Here is a 15,504-nt window from a genome sequence, read left to right as displayed (position 1 = left end):
AACTTTATTTTTGTGAGTAATATGCTGTGCTAACGACTTCATTTGAACAACTTTAAAGGTGATTTTCTCAGTATTTTAATTTTTTGCACCCTCAGATTCCAGAGATTTAAATCGTTGTATCTCGGCCTAATATTGTCCGATCTTAACAAATCATATATCAACGGATGGCTTATTTATTCAGCTTTCACCTGATGTAAAAATCTCAATTTTGAAAAATTGACCCATAAGACTGGTTTTGTTGTCCAGGGTCACATATTTACAATTTATATACACATATACACGCGCATATATATATATTAGAGTGTGCATTTTCATTGGAGAAGCCTGTATGACTATTTGTCTCTGTGGAACACAAAAGAAGATATTTTGAGAAATGCCTCAGTGGTTTTGTGTTCATACAATGGAAGTGACTGGGGTTCAATGTTGTTTGGTTAACATTCTTCAAAAGATCTTCTTTTGTGTTTTGCAGAAGAAAGAAAGGGAGACTTTAGGTTTAACATCACATGAGGATGAATAAATGAAGAAAGAATTTTCAGCTGTAGCACAAACCAAACACCAGAGGCCACTGATGCTTCTCTCACTAATGTAAACCGTGCCAAGGCAGAACAGAAGCCATCCCCTGGCATAGGTAAGAAAAACCACATAAACAGATCACATACGATTATTAATTTCATAAGAGGCCCAAATGCCTCCTGAGACCATTTACCCACCACACCTGGGTTTTTGTTGTCCATGTGCACGCAAACAACTACATCATTTGCATGTCAGCAGACATATTTAAGAGCCAGTCTTGGGGCGATCACTGCCATATTGAGATGAAACAGCAGATATCTGAAGAACCATGAACAACTCTTCAAAGTGCTGCGCTTTCAACGCACCAATCTTGGATCAAGTTCTGCCCCCTATTCTATTCACAGAATTCATTTTTGGCCTTATGGGAAACGTCCTCGCTCTCTCAATGTTCTTCTATCACAGGGACACCTGGAAGCCCAATTCTGTTTATCTAGCCCACCTGGCCGTGGCAGATTCTGTGGTCCTCTTCTGTCTGCCTTTCAGGGCTGACTACTACCGCAGAGGGAAGGACTGGGTGTACGGAGACGCTTTNTGCAGGTTGTGGACTATATGAATGACGAAAGTGTTTGTGAATTTTGAAAAATGTGGTCACTGAATGCATTTTGTCTGAAAGCAATGAGAAATGAGTCACAGTTTGGTCTGCACAGACTTCTGTTTCGCTGAATGTGTGTTTTGAAAATGTGGCTTCAGTATTGAACAATGCTAGTTGAAAAAAACTGTAAGTTGACAGTTATGAACCATTATTGATTTACTAATCTTTCCTGAAAACATAGGCAGGTTTTGTGAGTCCCTATTACTCGAAGTTGTTAAAGTTGAGCTCATGTCCTCCTGTGAAACACAACAGACTCTCAGATGTAGTTGTGAATGATCCTCAGATCTGTCTGTATCTGATGAACAATATAAATCCTGCTCTGTATGGACACACTTCCGGTTTGATTTGTAAGGCGTTTTAAATGAAATAAAAACAAACTGATATGAGATATACAGAGGTGTTAATGTGGTTATTCATTAGAATCGACATGGTGAAAGTACTGAACAAATAAGCAGAAATGCCATATAGGGCTTGAAAAAAGGCCTCTTCTAGAAAACATATTTGCATCGTAGCAGAGAATGTCGTGATGGGCATGAATACCATAAGATTAGATCTGTTTATGTAAAATGCAGCACGCAACACAGTTTTATAATCTGTCCATAAATTTATGTTTCTCATACATGATAAATCAAACATCAAAACAAAATCGAAATAAATAAAAACATGTAACAATAACATTAAACATAGATGAAACGTTTTGATGCGTGTAGGTTTACGTCTTCCCGTGTAAATGAATATAATGTTTGTTTTCTCTCTTTTGTGAATATGAGTTTTTATTCTTCTTATAGAAAGTTTCATATTTAAAGGATTTCTGCTGCATGAGAAAATGAAATATTGTTAAATGAATGTAAATGTTGTCTATTATTCACTCATAAATGTTGGACGATCCCATCTCTATAAATATAATGTGTTTTTGGGTCGGTAGAGGAGTGTGTGTAACTGAAACTTGATTTGCATGTTTGAAAATGTAAATGAACTCTTCCATCAGTGAAAACTCAACACATGATCTTGTGGATTGATGCATGAACAGGTAAAATCGTCTGTGGACTATCCTTTCATTTAGTCTTCATCAGAATGATCATTAATGGTTGTGTTTAGTGTTTCTCACAGGCCGCGGTCACCGAGGACGATGTCTTGGCAAAAACACACTTTTCTCTGGATCATCTTCTGTGCTACATGCCAGATAAGTATGTTGCTTATTTTTTAATAACTCCTATTCATTCTTTTAAAAGAAAGCTAACATAAATTAACATGTTGTACGTAAGTACTTTTTAGAGCACAATTACATTTTTAAATAATTTTTAAAAGACCATATAAATACTATTATACATTTAATGTTCACAAATATTTTATGCTCATATAATTTTGTCTTTTTGTTGTTCAGCCTGCTCAAAAATGATGATTGTGGGTCATAACCTGAGTGTTTATTCAGGAGACACAGGCTGTCCAGGTAAATGTATAATACATCCACACTCATGTTATATTTGAGTATATTTAAATGATGAATGTACCCGTGAAAACCGACAAACTCAGTTGATTTTTCTTCTAGCTGTACAACTGACGTGCCGACCAGGCGGCGATACACTGACAAAGAACTTTTGCATAATGAATGTGAAACAAGAAGCATCTTCAATGGGTACAGTCTACGTATTTGTTTGAGTATTTGTATACACTTATATTTTCTAGGTCATTTTAACATTTTACATTTGCTAAGGGAATTATGTTTCTGATGTTCAGGAAACTGCACAACAGAATCTGGAGACACATTTCATTTCGCCATAACAAGCAATGGGAGTGAATATGAAGTAATGATGAATGAGACCGTGAGAGACATCACAATGTTGTTCCTGCCAGATCAGCTGCAATATCTGCCATCAAACGTTGATCAGAATTTAACAGGTGTGTGTCAGTTACTTTTATACACACAGACAGAACATGTGAAACACTGAAACACAGCAGGTGAAACAAACAAAACCTGTTTCCTGCAGTTTGTTTTACTGTATCAGAATTAATTGACGTGTAGGGATGTGCGTCATTGCTGTGCCTTTAACATAAACAGAATCACAAAAAAACATTTTTGTTTTTATGTTGAACAGGTTACTCACACGCATCTTTTATCTGCCTGCGTGATCTTGGAGGTATTTTGAATGTCAAAGAATATCTTGTTGATCCTCAGGAGACCTGTTATGTGGCGGCCTACAGCCATTCTGCATGCGACGGTAAATGTGTCTTAAAGTCCCAGTGAAATTAAAAATGACAATGCCTAATTTTTCATGGAATATTGCAGCGCTAATAGTAAATAGCTTATCAATGTGGGTCATTCTCTTTTTAAAATTCGTGTGCCCTCATAATCTTCAGTTAAAATCTGAAAATGCACTTCCTTCATGTAGTGACTATCTATCTCAGATGACGCATGTTAACGGCTTGGGCGGAGCATCCGTTAACTCCTCCCCTTCAACTGTCAGTCTGCTGCCAGTTCCATTTCAAAATGCAACGGTTGCTTTTATACATCCAATCGAATCACAGAGAAAGACAAAAGCCACTCCCACTATTTTTCTCATTCGAAATTCCATTTCACTCGGAAATGCGTCAAAATACGGAAGTAAACACGATCGCCACTTCCGGTTCACGGCGACTTTAAGACCTCTCTTTTAGACCACCAAAATGTCTCTATGGTACTGTTATAAGTTCCTTTCCTGTCACCAGTTCTGTCATCATTTACAAAAAACAGCTTCCATGAAAAATGAGCAAAAACCCTGACAAACTAGACATATTATATAGACTCATCATCTAATAAATGTGACACTGGACAACAAAATTAGTCATAAGGGTACATTTTTCGAAATTGAGATTTTTACATAATCTAAAAGCTGAATAAATAAGGCAAGAGACAACTATTAAAAAATCTGGAATTTTTGGATGCAATTTTTTTTTAAATATTGAGAAAATGGCCTTTAAAGTTGTCCATCAGAGGCGCTGTAGCAGGCCGTTGCTAAGAAGAAACAGGTTTGTTTTAACGCTCTCTATCGGCTTACTGCTGTAATGACGTTGTGGAGAGCAGACGATCCTGAAAGCAGAAATTCTAAACTTTACAGATACCACACTTGAATGGGTCATTCCCAAAGAGCGGGCAGCAGCGAGTGATGTTTGCTTGTGTGTTTCCGGCCATTTTTGTTCATGATTGTGCTGCATCCACTCACAAAAATAAAGTTTGGATATATTTACGATAGAAAATTTACAAAATATTTTCATGGAACATGATCTTTACTTAATATCCTAATCATTATTAGCATAAAACAATACATTGACCCATACAATGTATTGCAGGCTATTGCTACAAACAAGCGACTTTTGACTGGTTTTGGGGTCCAGGGTCACAGATTTAATGTTGAGGACAGACAAAAGAAAGACATAAAATCTCATGTGTTTCCATGAGCTACAGGAAAAAAAGAAAGCAAATACGTTCTGCAGGTCAGTGGGACTCAAACGAAGTGTGTGAGCTGCATCAAACCATCAAAAACCACCAGTTCCTCAGAAGCTTCGTAAGCGACCCGTCATCAGTTGTTTTAATCTCTAGTGCAGAACATCATGTGATTTTACAATCATGTTTCAGAGGGATGATGGACAACCTCGAGAACATTGCAGACAAGATGGAACGAAACAATCAAAGCATTAAACCCATTGTCATGGGAGGAGTTAAAGGTCTCGTGTACAGACAGGACAGGAGCACAGAACCCAAAGACGTCACCATGTTCTCCTCATCAGATCAGGATGAGATAAGTGTAGGTCTTGAGAAACGTTCAAACACTCTTCATCTGTTGTGTGATCTTTCATTTATCTTGTTTATTTACAGGTTACCGAGGCTCAAAATATCGGGCAGAAACAGTATTCCTGGTTAGTAAAAATCTCAGCGGAGGCATTCAATAAATCCCGTCTGGAAAACAACGGAAGCGCATTTGTTGGAGTTCTTCAGTTCAAAAACATGGACGTCAATGTAATCGTACACATTGACTTCAATTCAAAATGTTGTGCAATTTTCCACATTTTTATGGGTCTTAGGAGTCTTAACATCTATTATACTACATTTATATTAGCCTACGTTACATTTATTCATTTGGCAGACGCGCAAAGCGACTTACAAGTAGGAGAGCACATAAACATTTTGTCATCACGCTAAACAGTACCGTTAGTTTACAAACATTTAATTTGATCATTTTTACTGATTTAGGACGAAGCTAAACATCTCATTGTTTTGAATAATGAGGTTTATGGAATATCAATNTGCAGGTTGTGGACTATATGAATGACGAAAGTGTTTGTGAATTTTGAAAAATGTGGTCACTGAATGCATTTTGTCTGAAAGCAATGAGAAATGAGTCACAGTTTGGTCTGCACAGACTTCTGTTTCGCTGAATGTGTGTTTTGAAAATGTGGCTTCAGTATTGAACAATGCTAGTTGAAAAAAACTGTAAGTTGACAGTTATGAACCATTATTGATTTACTAATCTTTCCTGAAAACATAGGCAGGTTTTGTGAGTCCCTATTACTCGAAGTTGTTAAAGTTGAGCTCATGTCCTCCTGTGAAACACAACAGACTCTCAGATGTAGTTGTGAATGATCCTCAGATCTGTCTGTATCTGATGAACAATATAAATCCTGCTCTGTATGGACACACTTCCGGTTTGATTTGTAAGGCGTTTTAAATGAAATAAAAACAAACTGATATGAGATATACAGAGGTGTTAATGTGGTTATTCATTAGAATCGACATGGTGAAAGTACTGAACAAATAAGCAGAAATGCCATATAGGGCTTGAAAAAAGGCCTCTTCTAGAAAACATATTTGCATCGTAGCAGAGAATGTCGTGATGGGCATGAATACCATAAGATTAGATCTGTTTATGTAAAATGCAGCACGCAACACAGTTTTATAATCTGTCCATAAATTTATGTTTCTCATACATGATAAATCAAACATCAAAACAAAATCGAAATAAATAAAAACATGTAACAATAACATTAAACATAGATGAAACGTTTTGATGCGTGTAGGTTTACGTCTTCCCGTGTAAATGAATATAATGTTTGTTTTCTCTCTTTTGTGAATATGAGTTTTTATTCTTCTTATAGAAAGTTTCATATTTAAAGGATTTCTGCTGCATGAGAAAATGAAATATTGTTAAATGAATGTAAATGTTGTCTATTATTCACTCATAAATGTTGGACGATCCCATCTCTATAAATATAATGTGTTTTTGGGTCGGTAGAGGAGTGTGTGTAACTGAAACTTGATTTGCATGTTTGAAAATGTAAATGAACTCTTCCATCAGTGAAAACTCAACACATGATCTTGTGGATTGATGCATGAACAGGTAAAATCGTCTGTGGACTATCCTTTCATTTAGTCTTCATCAGAATGATCATTAATGGTTGTGTTTAGTGTTTCTCACAGGCCGCGGTCACCGAGGACGATGTCTTGGCAAAAACACACTTTTCTCTGGATCATCTTCTGTGCTACATGCCAGATAAGTATGTTGCTTTCTAACAACCTGTATTCATTATTTCATTTTTTCATTGAGTTAATGTAGTGCTAATAAATGTGTTTGATTGATGGTCTCTATGTAATCTGTTTGATTGCAAAAATACCTTTTAGGTCACAATTACATTAGGACTCCTAAGTGAGTTATAGAAAATTCACTTCTAGATATTGAATTTATAGTCTGAGTTTGGTGTTAAGAATATGATGACCATGTAGTGTATACAAATGCACAAATTTGCTTATAGTTTCATATTGTTGTCTTCTTGTTGTGCAACCTGTTCAAAAGTGTGTGAACAGCAAAAATCCAAAGCCTGTCCAGGTATAGGTATAGAATTTTTCAACACTCATGTTAGCAGTATATTTAATTTCTGGATGTACCTGCATGTGAAAACTGACAAATTCATTCAGTTAATTCTTTCTTCCAGCTATAAAACTGACATGTAATACGCTGAATGGGAACCGATGCAAAATGAATGGCAAAAACTACCCATCTACCGATGGTACAATCTGTGTGTTTAAATTATGTATAGAATTTTTTTTCCTATTAGAATACATTTCCTATTAATACAGTGGGGGAAACATGTATTTAACACGCACGTTTTGAATGCTTACATCTTACATGTGATTTTTTTGTTGGCCTTACAGTAATAGATATTCTTAAGGCTAACGTATTCATACTAAAATCCCTCTCATATTGATTTCATGTCGACTCCTTGTGGAGGTCGGCATAAAACGAAGGTTGTAATGGTGGGTTTTTTTCGAATTGTGATGTATATCGGGAAAAATATGTACGATGGGGCTTGATTTCGTCTTTTGGAAATTTTCAATTTCTTTTTTTACTACTACTTATGTCTGCCAAAAATGGCTGAACTGTTCATGTGAACTGTGTGTAGTAAAGTTGGCATGTTAAATACATATTTTGCCCACCGTGCACTATGCTACATCCTTTCTTAAGTTCAAACATAGCCTGGAAAGGGATACTCCATCAGAAAATGACAATTCTGTCATGAATTACTAACCCTCAAGTCGTTCAACAACCTTAGGACCGAGCCCGCGTTCACAACGCATGCATGTTGAGCGGACGCAGGAGCCGCCGTTTTACGTCAGCACACGCATGTGTCGCGTGGTCGTCCGGGCGCGCGTTTTACACTGACGCGGAAGTCAGGAAATAGTTGAATATGGTCATCATTATTGTTTTTTTGCGCACAAAAAGTATGCTCGTCGCTTTATTTAGACATTTTTATAGACATGAGGGTAATTCATGATAGAATTTTCATTTTTTTGGCTGAGTTCCCCTTCAATCATAACCGCTTCAGCAAATGTAACATATGATCGCTTTGCTTTTTAGGAAAATGCAAAACGCCATCAGGAAAACCAATTCAATTAAAAATAACAAAAGGACGGGGTTTATCAGGCCTATATAAAGTAATAACGAATGAGATCATTGACCCAGACGTGTTGTTCCTGTCAGATCAGCTGCAAAATCTGCGATCAGTTGACTGTACGAATTTAACAGGTGTGTGTCACACTTACTTTTATTCATACAGACAGGAAAGATTATAGCATTTAGTGTCTCAGTTTATATCTTCTACTTCTACAGGGCACTCTGGACAACCAGTCGTGACAATCATCGGTATGTTATTCCCCCATAACAACTGTACCGTAGTCATCTTGACCATTGCAGTTTAAATTATACATTAATGCAATAAATATATGCTTGATATATGAGATTATATTTACAAAAGATTAAATCAAGTTGCATGTTCATCTCCATCTTGCCTTAAAACCAAAAGTAAATGGGTTTTCCTCATGCAAGGTCTGCATACAGATGAGCATACAAGATATTTAATTTCCAAAAATGTACTTATGAGGTTAGTATCAGTACAATAAGCAGGATCATGTACAGGCAGCTGGTTGTCATTGCAAAATTTCAGCGTCAGGTCCTGATCACCCTGTGGGGTTTGTTCTGCGATAACAATGGGCTGGCTGTGCATTATCTTACTTACTGTAGGGCTTGCAGGATTAGATAATACATTAGTAACTCATATTAAAAAGGGCTGATAAGAAACACCTAAATGCATTTGGCAGATGCTTTCGTCCAAAGTGACTTAAGTGCATGAAGATGCATATGTGCTATCATTACTTGTCGCGTGTCGCACAAACTGTACATGTTTTTCTTAACCCTACATTACTATCACAGAAAAAACAGCATTTTTTGATTTTCAAATAAACATAGTGTTTAAATCTCCATTTGAATTCTGCGCACACTAGCGGGTCCCCACAATAAAACCTGTACACACACACGCTAATACAGTGGTTCTCAAACGTTTTCGTTGTAAGGCCCCCTTTGTGTTAAGTGCATCGCTTTGCGGCCCCCCATATAAAGACGTATAATCTTAAACTTAGAATTTGAATTAAACCAAAAACATTCAGTTATACAATGCTGGAACCTCAATTCGTTTGGTTTGTGGTGTCATTTTTCTGATGTTTGATTGCATAAAATCTATGATACATTTCTATATTTCATAAAATGCCACAAAATCTGTGGTCCCCCTGGATCCATCTTGGGGCCCCCAGTTTGAGAACCACTGCGCTAATAGAATATCTTTATTTTCATGAGATACCGGAAGCGAATATCTTCTGCATGTGAAAGGGACTCAAGCTGTGTGTGTTACATGCAGCAGTCCATCTCTGACCATCAATTCATCAACGCCATCGACTTCAACAGCAACCATCAGTGCTTCAGAAGCGTCGTAAGTGAACCTGTCCCCTGTTGTCTTAATCTCTACTGCAGAACATCATGTGACTTCAACCATGTTTCAGAGATTTAATGAGTGGCTTTGAGACCATAGTGGACGAAATGGAGAAAAACAATGAAAGTACTGAAGAGATTGTCATGGAAGTTGTTAAAGGTCTCGTGTACAGACAGGACAGGAACACAGAACCCAAAGACGTCACCATGTTCTCCTCATCAGATCAGGATGAGATAAGTGTAGGTGTCTTCTTCACGCCTCTTCTGAGATGTGATCTTTCATTTATCGTGGTGTCATTTTCTTACAGGTTACTCAAAATATCGGGCAGAAACAGTATTCCTGGTTAGTAAAAATCTCAGCGGAGGCATTCAATAAATCCCGTCTGGAAAACAACGGAAGCGCATTTGTTGGAGTTCTTCAGTTCAAAAACATGGACGTCAATGTAATCGTACACATTGATTTCCACAAGATTTACTTTTTGTATCAGCTTTCTGCCTCTTTCTGTCTCTATAACCACATAATGTTGTGAAATCTGACACAAATAATGATGAAACGTCTCAACATCTTCACGCTGGGGTCTCACGGCAGCTACACCCCTGCTTACACCGATACAGTAGATCCGCTGATTCTTTAGATAGTGTTCAGCTTTAAACATTTCTATCTCTGTGGTGTTTGGGCCTGTAAATGTTGCTGGTAGGAATATTAAACACACCTGTTTCTTTACCTGTCTAATTCCATCATGTTAGAATGAGATTATTCACTCTTTCTGCTTTAGGAAGAAGATCAAAATCACACTGTTTTGAATAATGAGGTTTATGGAATATCGATGGGAGCCAATATCTCAAATCTTACTGACAATATTGAGATAATCATCCGAGCTGGAAATCTGGTAGTGATTTTTTCCATACTAGAAAAAACGTATAACTGTAACAAAAATGAAAATCAAACTTTGTGTTTTTGTACAGGTTGTTGAAAATCCTTCGGTTTGGTCTTGCAATTCCTGGGACGGCAGAGGTAAATACAGTTTCAAATAGTTGTATTGCACAATCAGTTTTCCCTTTTTTATCTCATTTTTTATCTCATTTTGTGTAGGAAACCTGAAGTGGACAACATTCGGCTGTGACACACAAATAATCAACATGACAATCATCAAGTGCTCATGTTCACATCTGACGTTCTTCGCGGTGCTGATGGTAAGATGTGTTTCTCAAAGTTTGCTCTTTCATCAGTTTTTAATGTTTTTTTAAAGTGAATTAAAGTATCAGATTTGTCTCACGTTTCTCTTGAGTAGAAATAAACACAAATGAGTCAATTGTTGACATACAGTAAGAGCGAGTGATCCTTTGAGAATTTGTTGATGGTCATATTAAGATCTCTTTGGAAACTCTGCACATGTGCGATTACTGAAGTATTATTCTCCAGAGAAAAACTGACATCAGCAAACATATAAAACAGATGTGAAGTTGAATATGAATAATGTCGTGAACAGCAGTCAGTCTGTCATGAGACAACTGAATTGAAATCTACTGATGTATGTGTAACCATCTCTGTTCTTTCATCTTTCAGTCGATTCCCAATGCAGACATCCCCTCATCTCATGTGGACTCATTGACTTATATCTCTTCTATTGGTTGTGCTTCATCCATGTTTTTTCTGGGCATCGCTCTGTTCATGCATTGCTTGTTACGGTACAGTATCACATACTGTAATCACACATACAACACATCAGTGATGTTCGTAAAGTCACAAATCCCTCTTACTGATGCTTGTTTAGGTTGATTATTTATCTTTCGTGTGTAACTCGTCCTGCATCAGTTGTGCGTCAGTCGAAGGTGACTTTTGCTTTTGTATTTCGACAGGAAAAACAAATCGAGCCAGTCCACGAAGATCCTGATCAATATGTTTGTGGCTTTATTTACGCTGAATTTATCGTTTTTGTCCAACGAGAGCATCGCCGACACACAGTCCAGCTCGGTATGCACTGTCATAGCGTTGATCATGCACTACTCTATGCTGTCAACATTCACCTGGTTCTTCCTTCAAGCTCTTCATGTGTATTTCTGGCTCATCCGACAAAATATCACCATCCAAAACTATATGAAGAAGATCATTGTGTCAGGATGGGGTGAGTTCAAGCAAATCTTCCTTTTCCATTCTATGAAGAGGACGTGAAAACTCGCAGACAGTTGAGCTCGTCTCGATCTGTTTTCAGTGTGTTCGTGTCCAGTCGTTGTGATTATCGCTGCTCTCGGAGAATACAAGTCAGTCGTCATTCAATCCACGGCTGAAAAAACAACACGAATGTAAGTTTAGCTTCACGCGTCACGGGACTGTAAATAATGAGCCCTTCATCTTCACAGTCTTTGACTTTCTCATCACAGGTGCTGGATCACAAATCACTACATTCACTACATAGTGAACATCGGCTACTATTCCTTGGTCTTCAGTTTCACAACAGGAGTCTTCGTCATGATCGTCACCAAAATGATTCAAGCAAGAAACGTGCGCGTGGCTGATGTCAAGAAAGCAGCGCTGAAGAAGCGTCTGCTGATGATCTTGAGTCTGTTTGTTCTCCTGGGCTTGACGTGGGCCGTGGCTTTCTTCAGTTATGGAGACATGATCATCCCGTCCTACTATATCTTCTGTGTGCTCAACTCTTTTCAGGGTGAGAAATACTCCTGCACTACATGTGTAATAAATATATCGCCTGTGATTTAAGGATGAAGGATTTGTCCCTAATTGTTTGTTTGTTTGTTGTTCTTCAGGGTTTTTTCTCTTTCTGTATTATTATCACATTCGTAATGATGTCGAGGGCAGTTTCTCTGATGATCCCGACAGATCCTCTTCCTCCATTAACACTACACAAGAGAATATCTAAACATAATAGTGAAGGTGCTGTGTTTCGTGTAATAAAGCATAACTGTTATAGATTCCATTACTGTGGTATCTAGGGGTCATTGCTACTGTATAGGGGAAGATAAAAATAAGACATATTAATAAGATCACCTGAATCCATTTTAAAAGGATTAAAAGTAAGCGAGTTTGTTTAATAATTCTTTTCCATTTTTTAACATCCTGTCTATTTAATCTCTGGGTTTTAAGTTGTAGGTTCAAGACAGACACTTATGTGGTTGTGGGTAATGTTATTGTTATGAAACGGTTTGACTTTTAAATATATGTACTATGGGATGTAACAATATGATCCATATTTTGTTATAGCAAAATTGTCTCAAAATGATCGTGGTCACATGACTTTATGAAACGATAGGTCTTCCGGGCCTAACATAGAGGATGTCAGAACAATAATAGACGTTACCTTTGGCACGGTCCATCTGATGCAATTATTTTATTTTATAAAGGTATTTTTAGGTCATTTGGCTAATTTCATACTATAACTCACACCTCTAAACCAGTGGTTCTCAAACTGGGGGCCCCAAGATGGATCCAGGGGGACCACAGATTTTGTGGCATTTTATGAAATATAGAAATTTATCATAGATTTTATTCAATCAAACATCAGAAAAATGACACCACCAACTAAACGAATTGAGGTTCCAGCATTGTATAACTGAATGTTTTTGGTTTAATTAAAATTCTAAGTTTAAGATTATACGTCTTTATATGGGGTCTGCAAAGCGATGCACTTAACACAAAGGGGGCCTTACAACGAAAAAGTTTGAGAACCACTGGTCTAAACGACAGTTATGAGCAGTGTTGGGTAAGTTACTCTGAAAAAGTAATTGATTACTAGTTACTAATTACATATTCAATAGTGTAATTAGATTACTGTACAAATTACTCTCTCCAAAAAGTATTTAGTTACTTATTACTAATTACTTTCTATACCCTACATCAACCTTGATTAGTTAAGTGATTCAAGGATAGGCACGAAAGAGCTCTTTTCATTCATTCAAATAAACAATATGAAACTACATAAAGTACACTTATTAACTGACCAAAGTATTACAAATGTGAGAATTATACATTAAAGCACAGATTTTAAAGTTAGACTCTGAATGTTGATGTCAATTCCACTATTACACACATATATTACACAAAGTATTTAGTTTAATTACATCAAAAGTAACTGTAATTAAATTACCGAAAAAATAAGAGTAATCCCTTACTTTACTTTTTCAAGGGAAAAGTAATTAAATTACAGTAACTAATTACTTAGTAACTAGTTACACCCAACACTGGTTATGAGTAGAGGATAAAGAAAAGAGGATGCTTTTGGCACGCATCATTTGTAACGTTGCAACAAATACCGTACCGTGGACTTTATACCGAGGTATTGTCGCACATTAAGATTTTGATATCGTTACACCCCTAATGTACTATAATGAATGTATCCTATAATCAGTATATTTACCAAATATGATTTCATTTATTTCAAATAATTATAATCACTGTTTTGAATTAGAATGAAACAGCAGTAATAGTGATTTCTATCTTTGCAAACATCACTAAATATAATCTGCATACACTATAAAATAAAGAAAGAAAACTACATAAAGATATCACTGCTTTGAGTTTTGTTGTAAGCATATTTATCCTAAAACTTTTCCTTTCAGATATAGTTATTTTGTGAACTGTGTACATGTCATAATAACCACTTATTAAAATCATTTATTTGAAACATTTATTTATTAACCAAATAACAAGACTTTTAATTTCTAAATGAGTTCCTAAAAATGTGAATAAAATGTTCAACACATATTTCTTACACAAAATGACCGCAGGTTTGAAAATAGGTGGAAAATAAAAACGTAGAAGCAGACAGATGGATGATCCACAAGGGGGCGCTGTGAGGTTTCAGACTTGGCTGTAAATGAAACTCATGAGTGAATCTCAGCTGGAGTTGGGAGACGTTCACGAGACACAGACTGAAACATGATTCAGTGGATGTAAATGTTTCAGATTCATGACTCTTACTCTTGCTATCACAGTCGGCCATTGACTCATGATTTACTACAGTGACGAATCAACCTTCTGTATTCAGTTTGTGATGATTGACGTCACGTCACGCGTTCACATTTGGCTTTAATACAGGGCCCGAGTTTATCATGATTATTTCACAACACATCTGGTCTCATTGACACCTAACAATCAGAACTTTTATTTTTTCACGTCCCTATAATATAGGCTCCTGACATGCCAAGACGATGATGTATTGGTTTAGTGTCGAGCAGCACAGAGGTTTGAATATCATCCGGTGCATTCCTCATTCTGTGGATCTCAGACTCACGTGTGTACAGACGCTCCAGAGTCTCCGTGTGTGGCTCCAGCAGCTTCCCTTCAAATCATCTCTTTGGCGACAGGGAAGGACCGGGAAAAGAAGTGCGGTGCATGAGAAATGTTTACACGGATCGGAACCTCAGTCTGATGTGGCGAGTGTGGATTCAGATCAGGAAATGTGTGGGAAAGTCATCACGTCTGATGCGCAACAGGCAGCGATGCTCTCGAAGGGAAGGCCGGACGCTGTCCGAGCTGTCAGAGACATGAACATTCATGACAAACGTTTGTTTGTGTGCAGATGATTAATAGTCTGAATTATTACAAGTGCCAAACCACAGGCTGCGGAGTTTTCTCTCTCTGTTAAGAGCACGGCAGGTTTGTTGACAAGAAGTTTTTAAATAAATATTTTTTTACATTTTCAGTGTAACTTATTCAGTGAATAATGTGATGTTGTACAGTTGGCCCTGGGCCTTATTTACAGAATCAATCAGTGTGCTATTAGTGTACTGTACTTCTTTTAAAACCAGTTTACCACTGTTACACCTATGGGGCGGTTTCCCGGACAGGGATTATCTTAAACCAGGACTAGGCTGTAGTTAAATTAGGATATTTAAGTCGTTTTTAAAGACATACTTTACAAAGAAACATTACTGGTGTGCATCTTGAGACAAAACAAGTGCACTGATATATTTGAAGATATGCCAGTGCAAGTTGTTTTCGATCAAGACATCTTACATTTAAGTTAGTCTGAGACTGTCCGGGAAACCGCCCCCTAAAGTATACTTTAAGTATAAACTAAGAAGTGGGCT

The 15,504-nt window shown here is 37.1% G+C and overlaps 2 protein-coding genes across 4 annotated transcripts; both read left to right on the top strand.

Annotated features, from left to right (window-relative positions):
- The first annotated feature begins 2,268 nt into the window (after positions 1 to 2,268).
- LOC130559832 (uncharacterized) lies at positions 2,269 to 5,468 on the top strand. The gene is made up of 9 exons (XM_057343111.1): positions 2,269 to 2,352; positions 2,550 to 2,615; positions 2,715 to 2,801; positions 2,903 to 3,064; positions 3,262 to 3,384; positions 4,608 to 4,707; positions 4,779 to 4,947; positions 5,019 to 5,159; positions 5,394 to 5,468. The coding sequence occupies exons 1-9, from the start codon at positions 2,295 to 2,297 to the stop codon at positions 5,466 to 5,468; spliced, it is 981 nt and encodes a 326-aa protein (XP_057199094.1). The 5' UTR covers positions 2,269 to 2,294.
- Positions 5,469 to 6,612: 1,144 nt separating this feature from the next.
- LOC130560530 (adhesion G-protein coupled receptor G2-like) lies at positions 6,613 to 14,675 on the top strand. Of its 3 annotated transcripts, XM_057344374.1 has the most exons (17): positions 6,613 to 6,694; positions 6,991 to 7,023; positions 7,130 to 7,204; positions 8,053 to 8,220; positions 8,305 to 8,337; positions 9,325 to 9,457; positions 9,528 to 9,696; positions 9,765 to 9,899; positions 10,233 to 10,346; positions 10,423 to 10,471; positions 10,550 to 10,650; positions 11,024 to 11,145; positions 11,317 to 11,582; positions 11,670 to 11,760; positions 11,839 to 12,122; positions 12,223 to 12,349; positions 14,603 to 14,675. In XM_057344374.1, the coding sequence occupies exons 1-16, from the start codon at positions 6,637 to 6,639 to the stop codon at positions 12,333 to 12,335; spliced, it is 1,944 nt and encodes a 647-aa protein (XP_057200357.1). In that variant the 5' UTR covers positions 6,613 to 6,636; the 3' UTR covers positions 12,336 to 12,349; positions 14,603 to 14,675. The 3 variants fall into 3 exon arrangements, with proteins under 3 accessions (XP_057200357.1, XP_057200356.1, XP_057200358.1); XM_057344373.1 differs by lacking the exon at positions 14,603 to 14,675 and having other exon boundaries at positions 12,223 to 13,892; XM_057344375.1 differs by lacking the exons at positions 6,991 to 7,023; positions 14,603 to 14,675 and having other exon boundaries at positions 6,617 to 6,694; positions 12,223 to 13,892.
- Positions 14,676 to 15,504: the final 829 nt, after the last annotated feature.

Source organism: Triplophysa rosa, linkage group LG10, assembly GCF_024868665.1.
Source record: "Triplophysa rosa linkage group LG10, Trosa_1v2, whole genome shotgun sequence".
Lineage (NCBI taxonomy): Eukaryota > Metazoa > Chordata > Actinopteri > Cypriniformes > Nemacheilidae > Triplophysa > Triplophysa rosa.
The sequence above is the reverse complement of the archived record's forward strand: the minus strand, read 5'-3'. Positions and strand labels throughout refer to the sequence as shown.

What these genes read in the sequence shown, in the direction of transcription:
- LOC130560530 (XM_057344374.1), top strand. Translation starts at nt 6,637, where the DNA reads ATGTCTTGGCAAAAACACACTTTTCTCTGGATCATCTTCTGTGCTACA. An exon ending in TCATCCGAGCTGGAAATCTG is followed by an intron (nt 10,347 to 10,422) that starts GTAGTGATTTTT and finishes GTTTTTGTACAG; the next exon opens with GTTGTTGAAAATCCTTCGGT. An exon ending in GATCATTGTGTCAGGATGGG is followed by an intron (nt 11,583 to 11,669) that starts GTGAGTTCAAGC and finishes ATCTGTTTTCAG; the next exon opens with TGTGTTCGTGTCCAGTCGTT.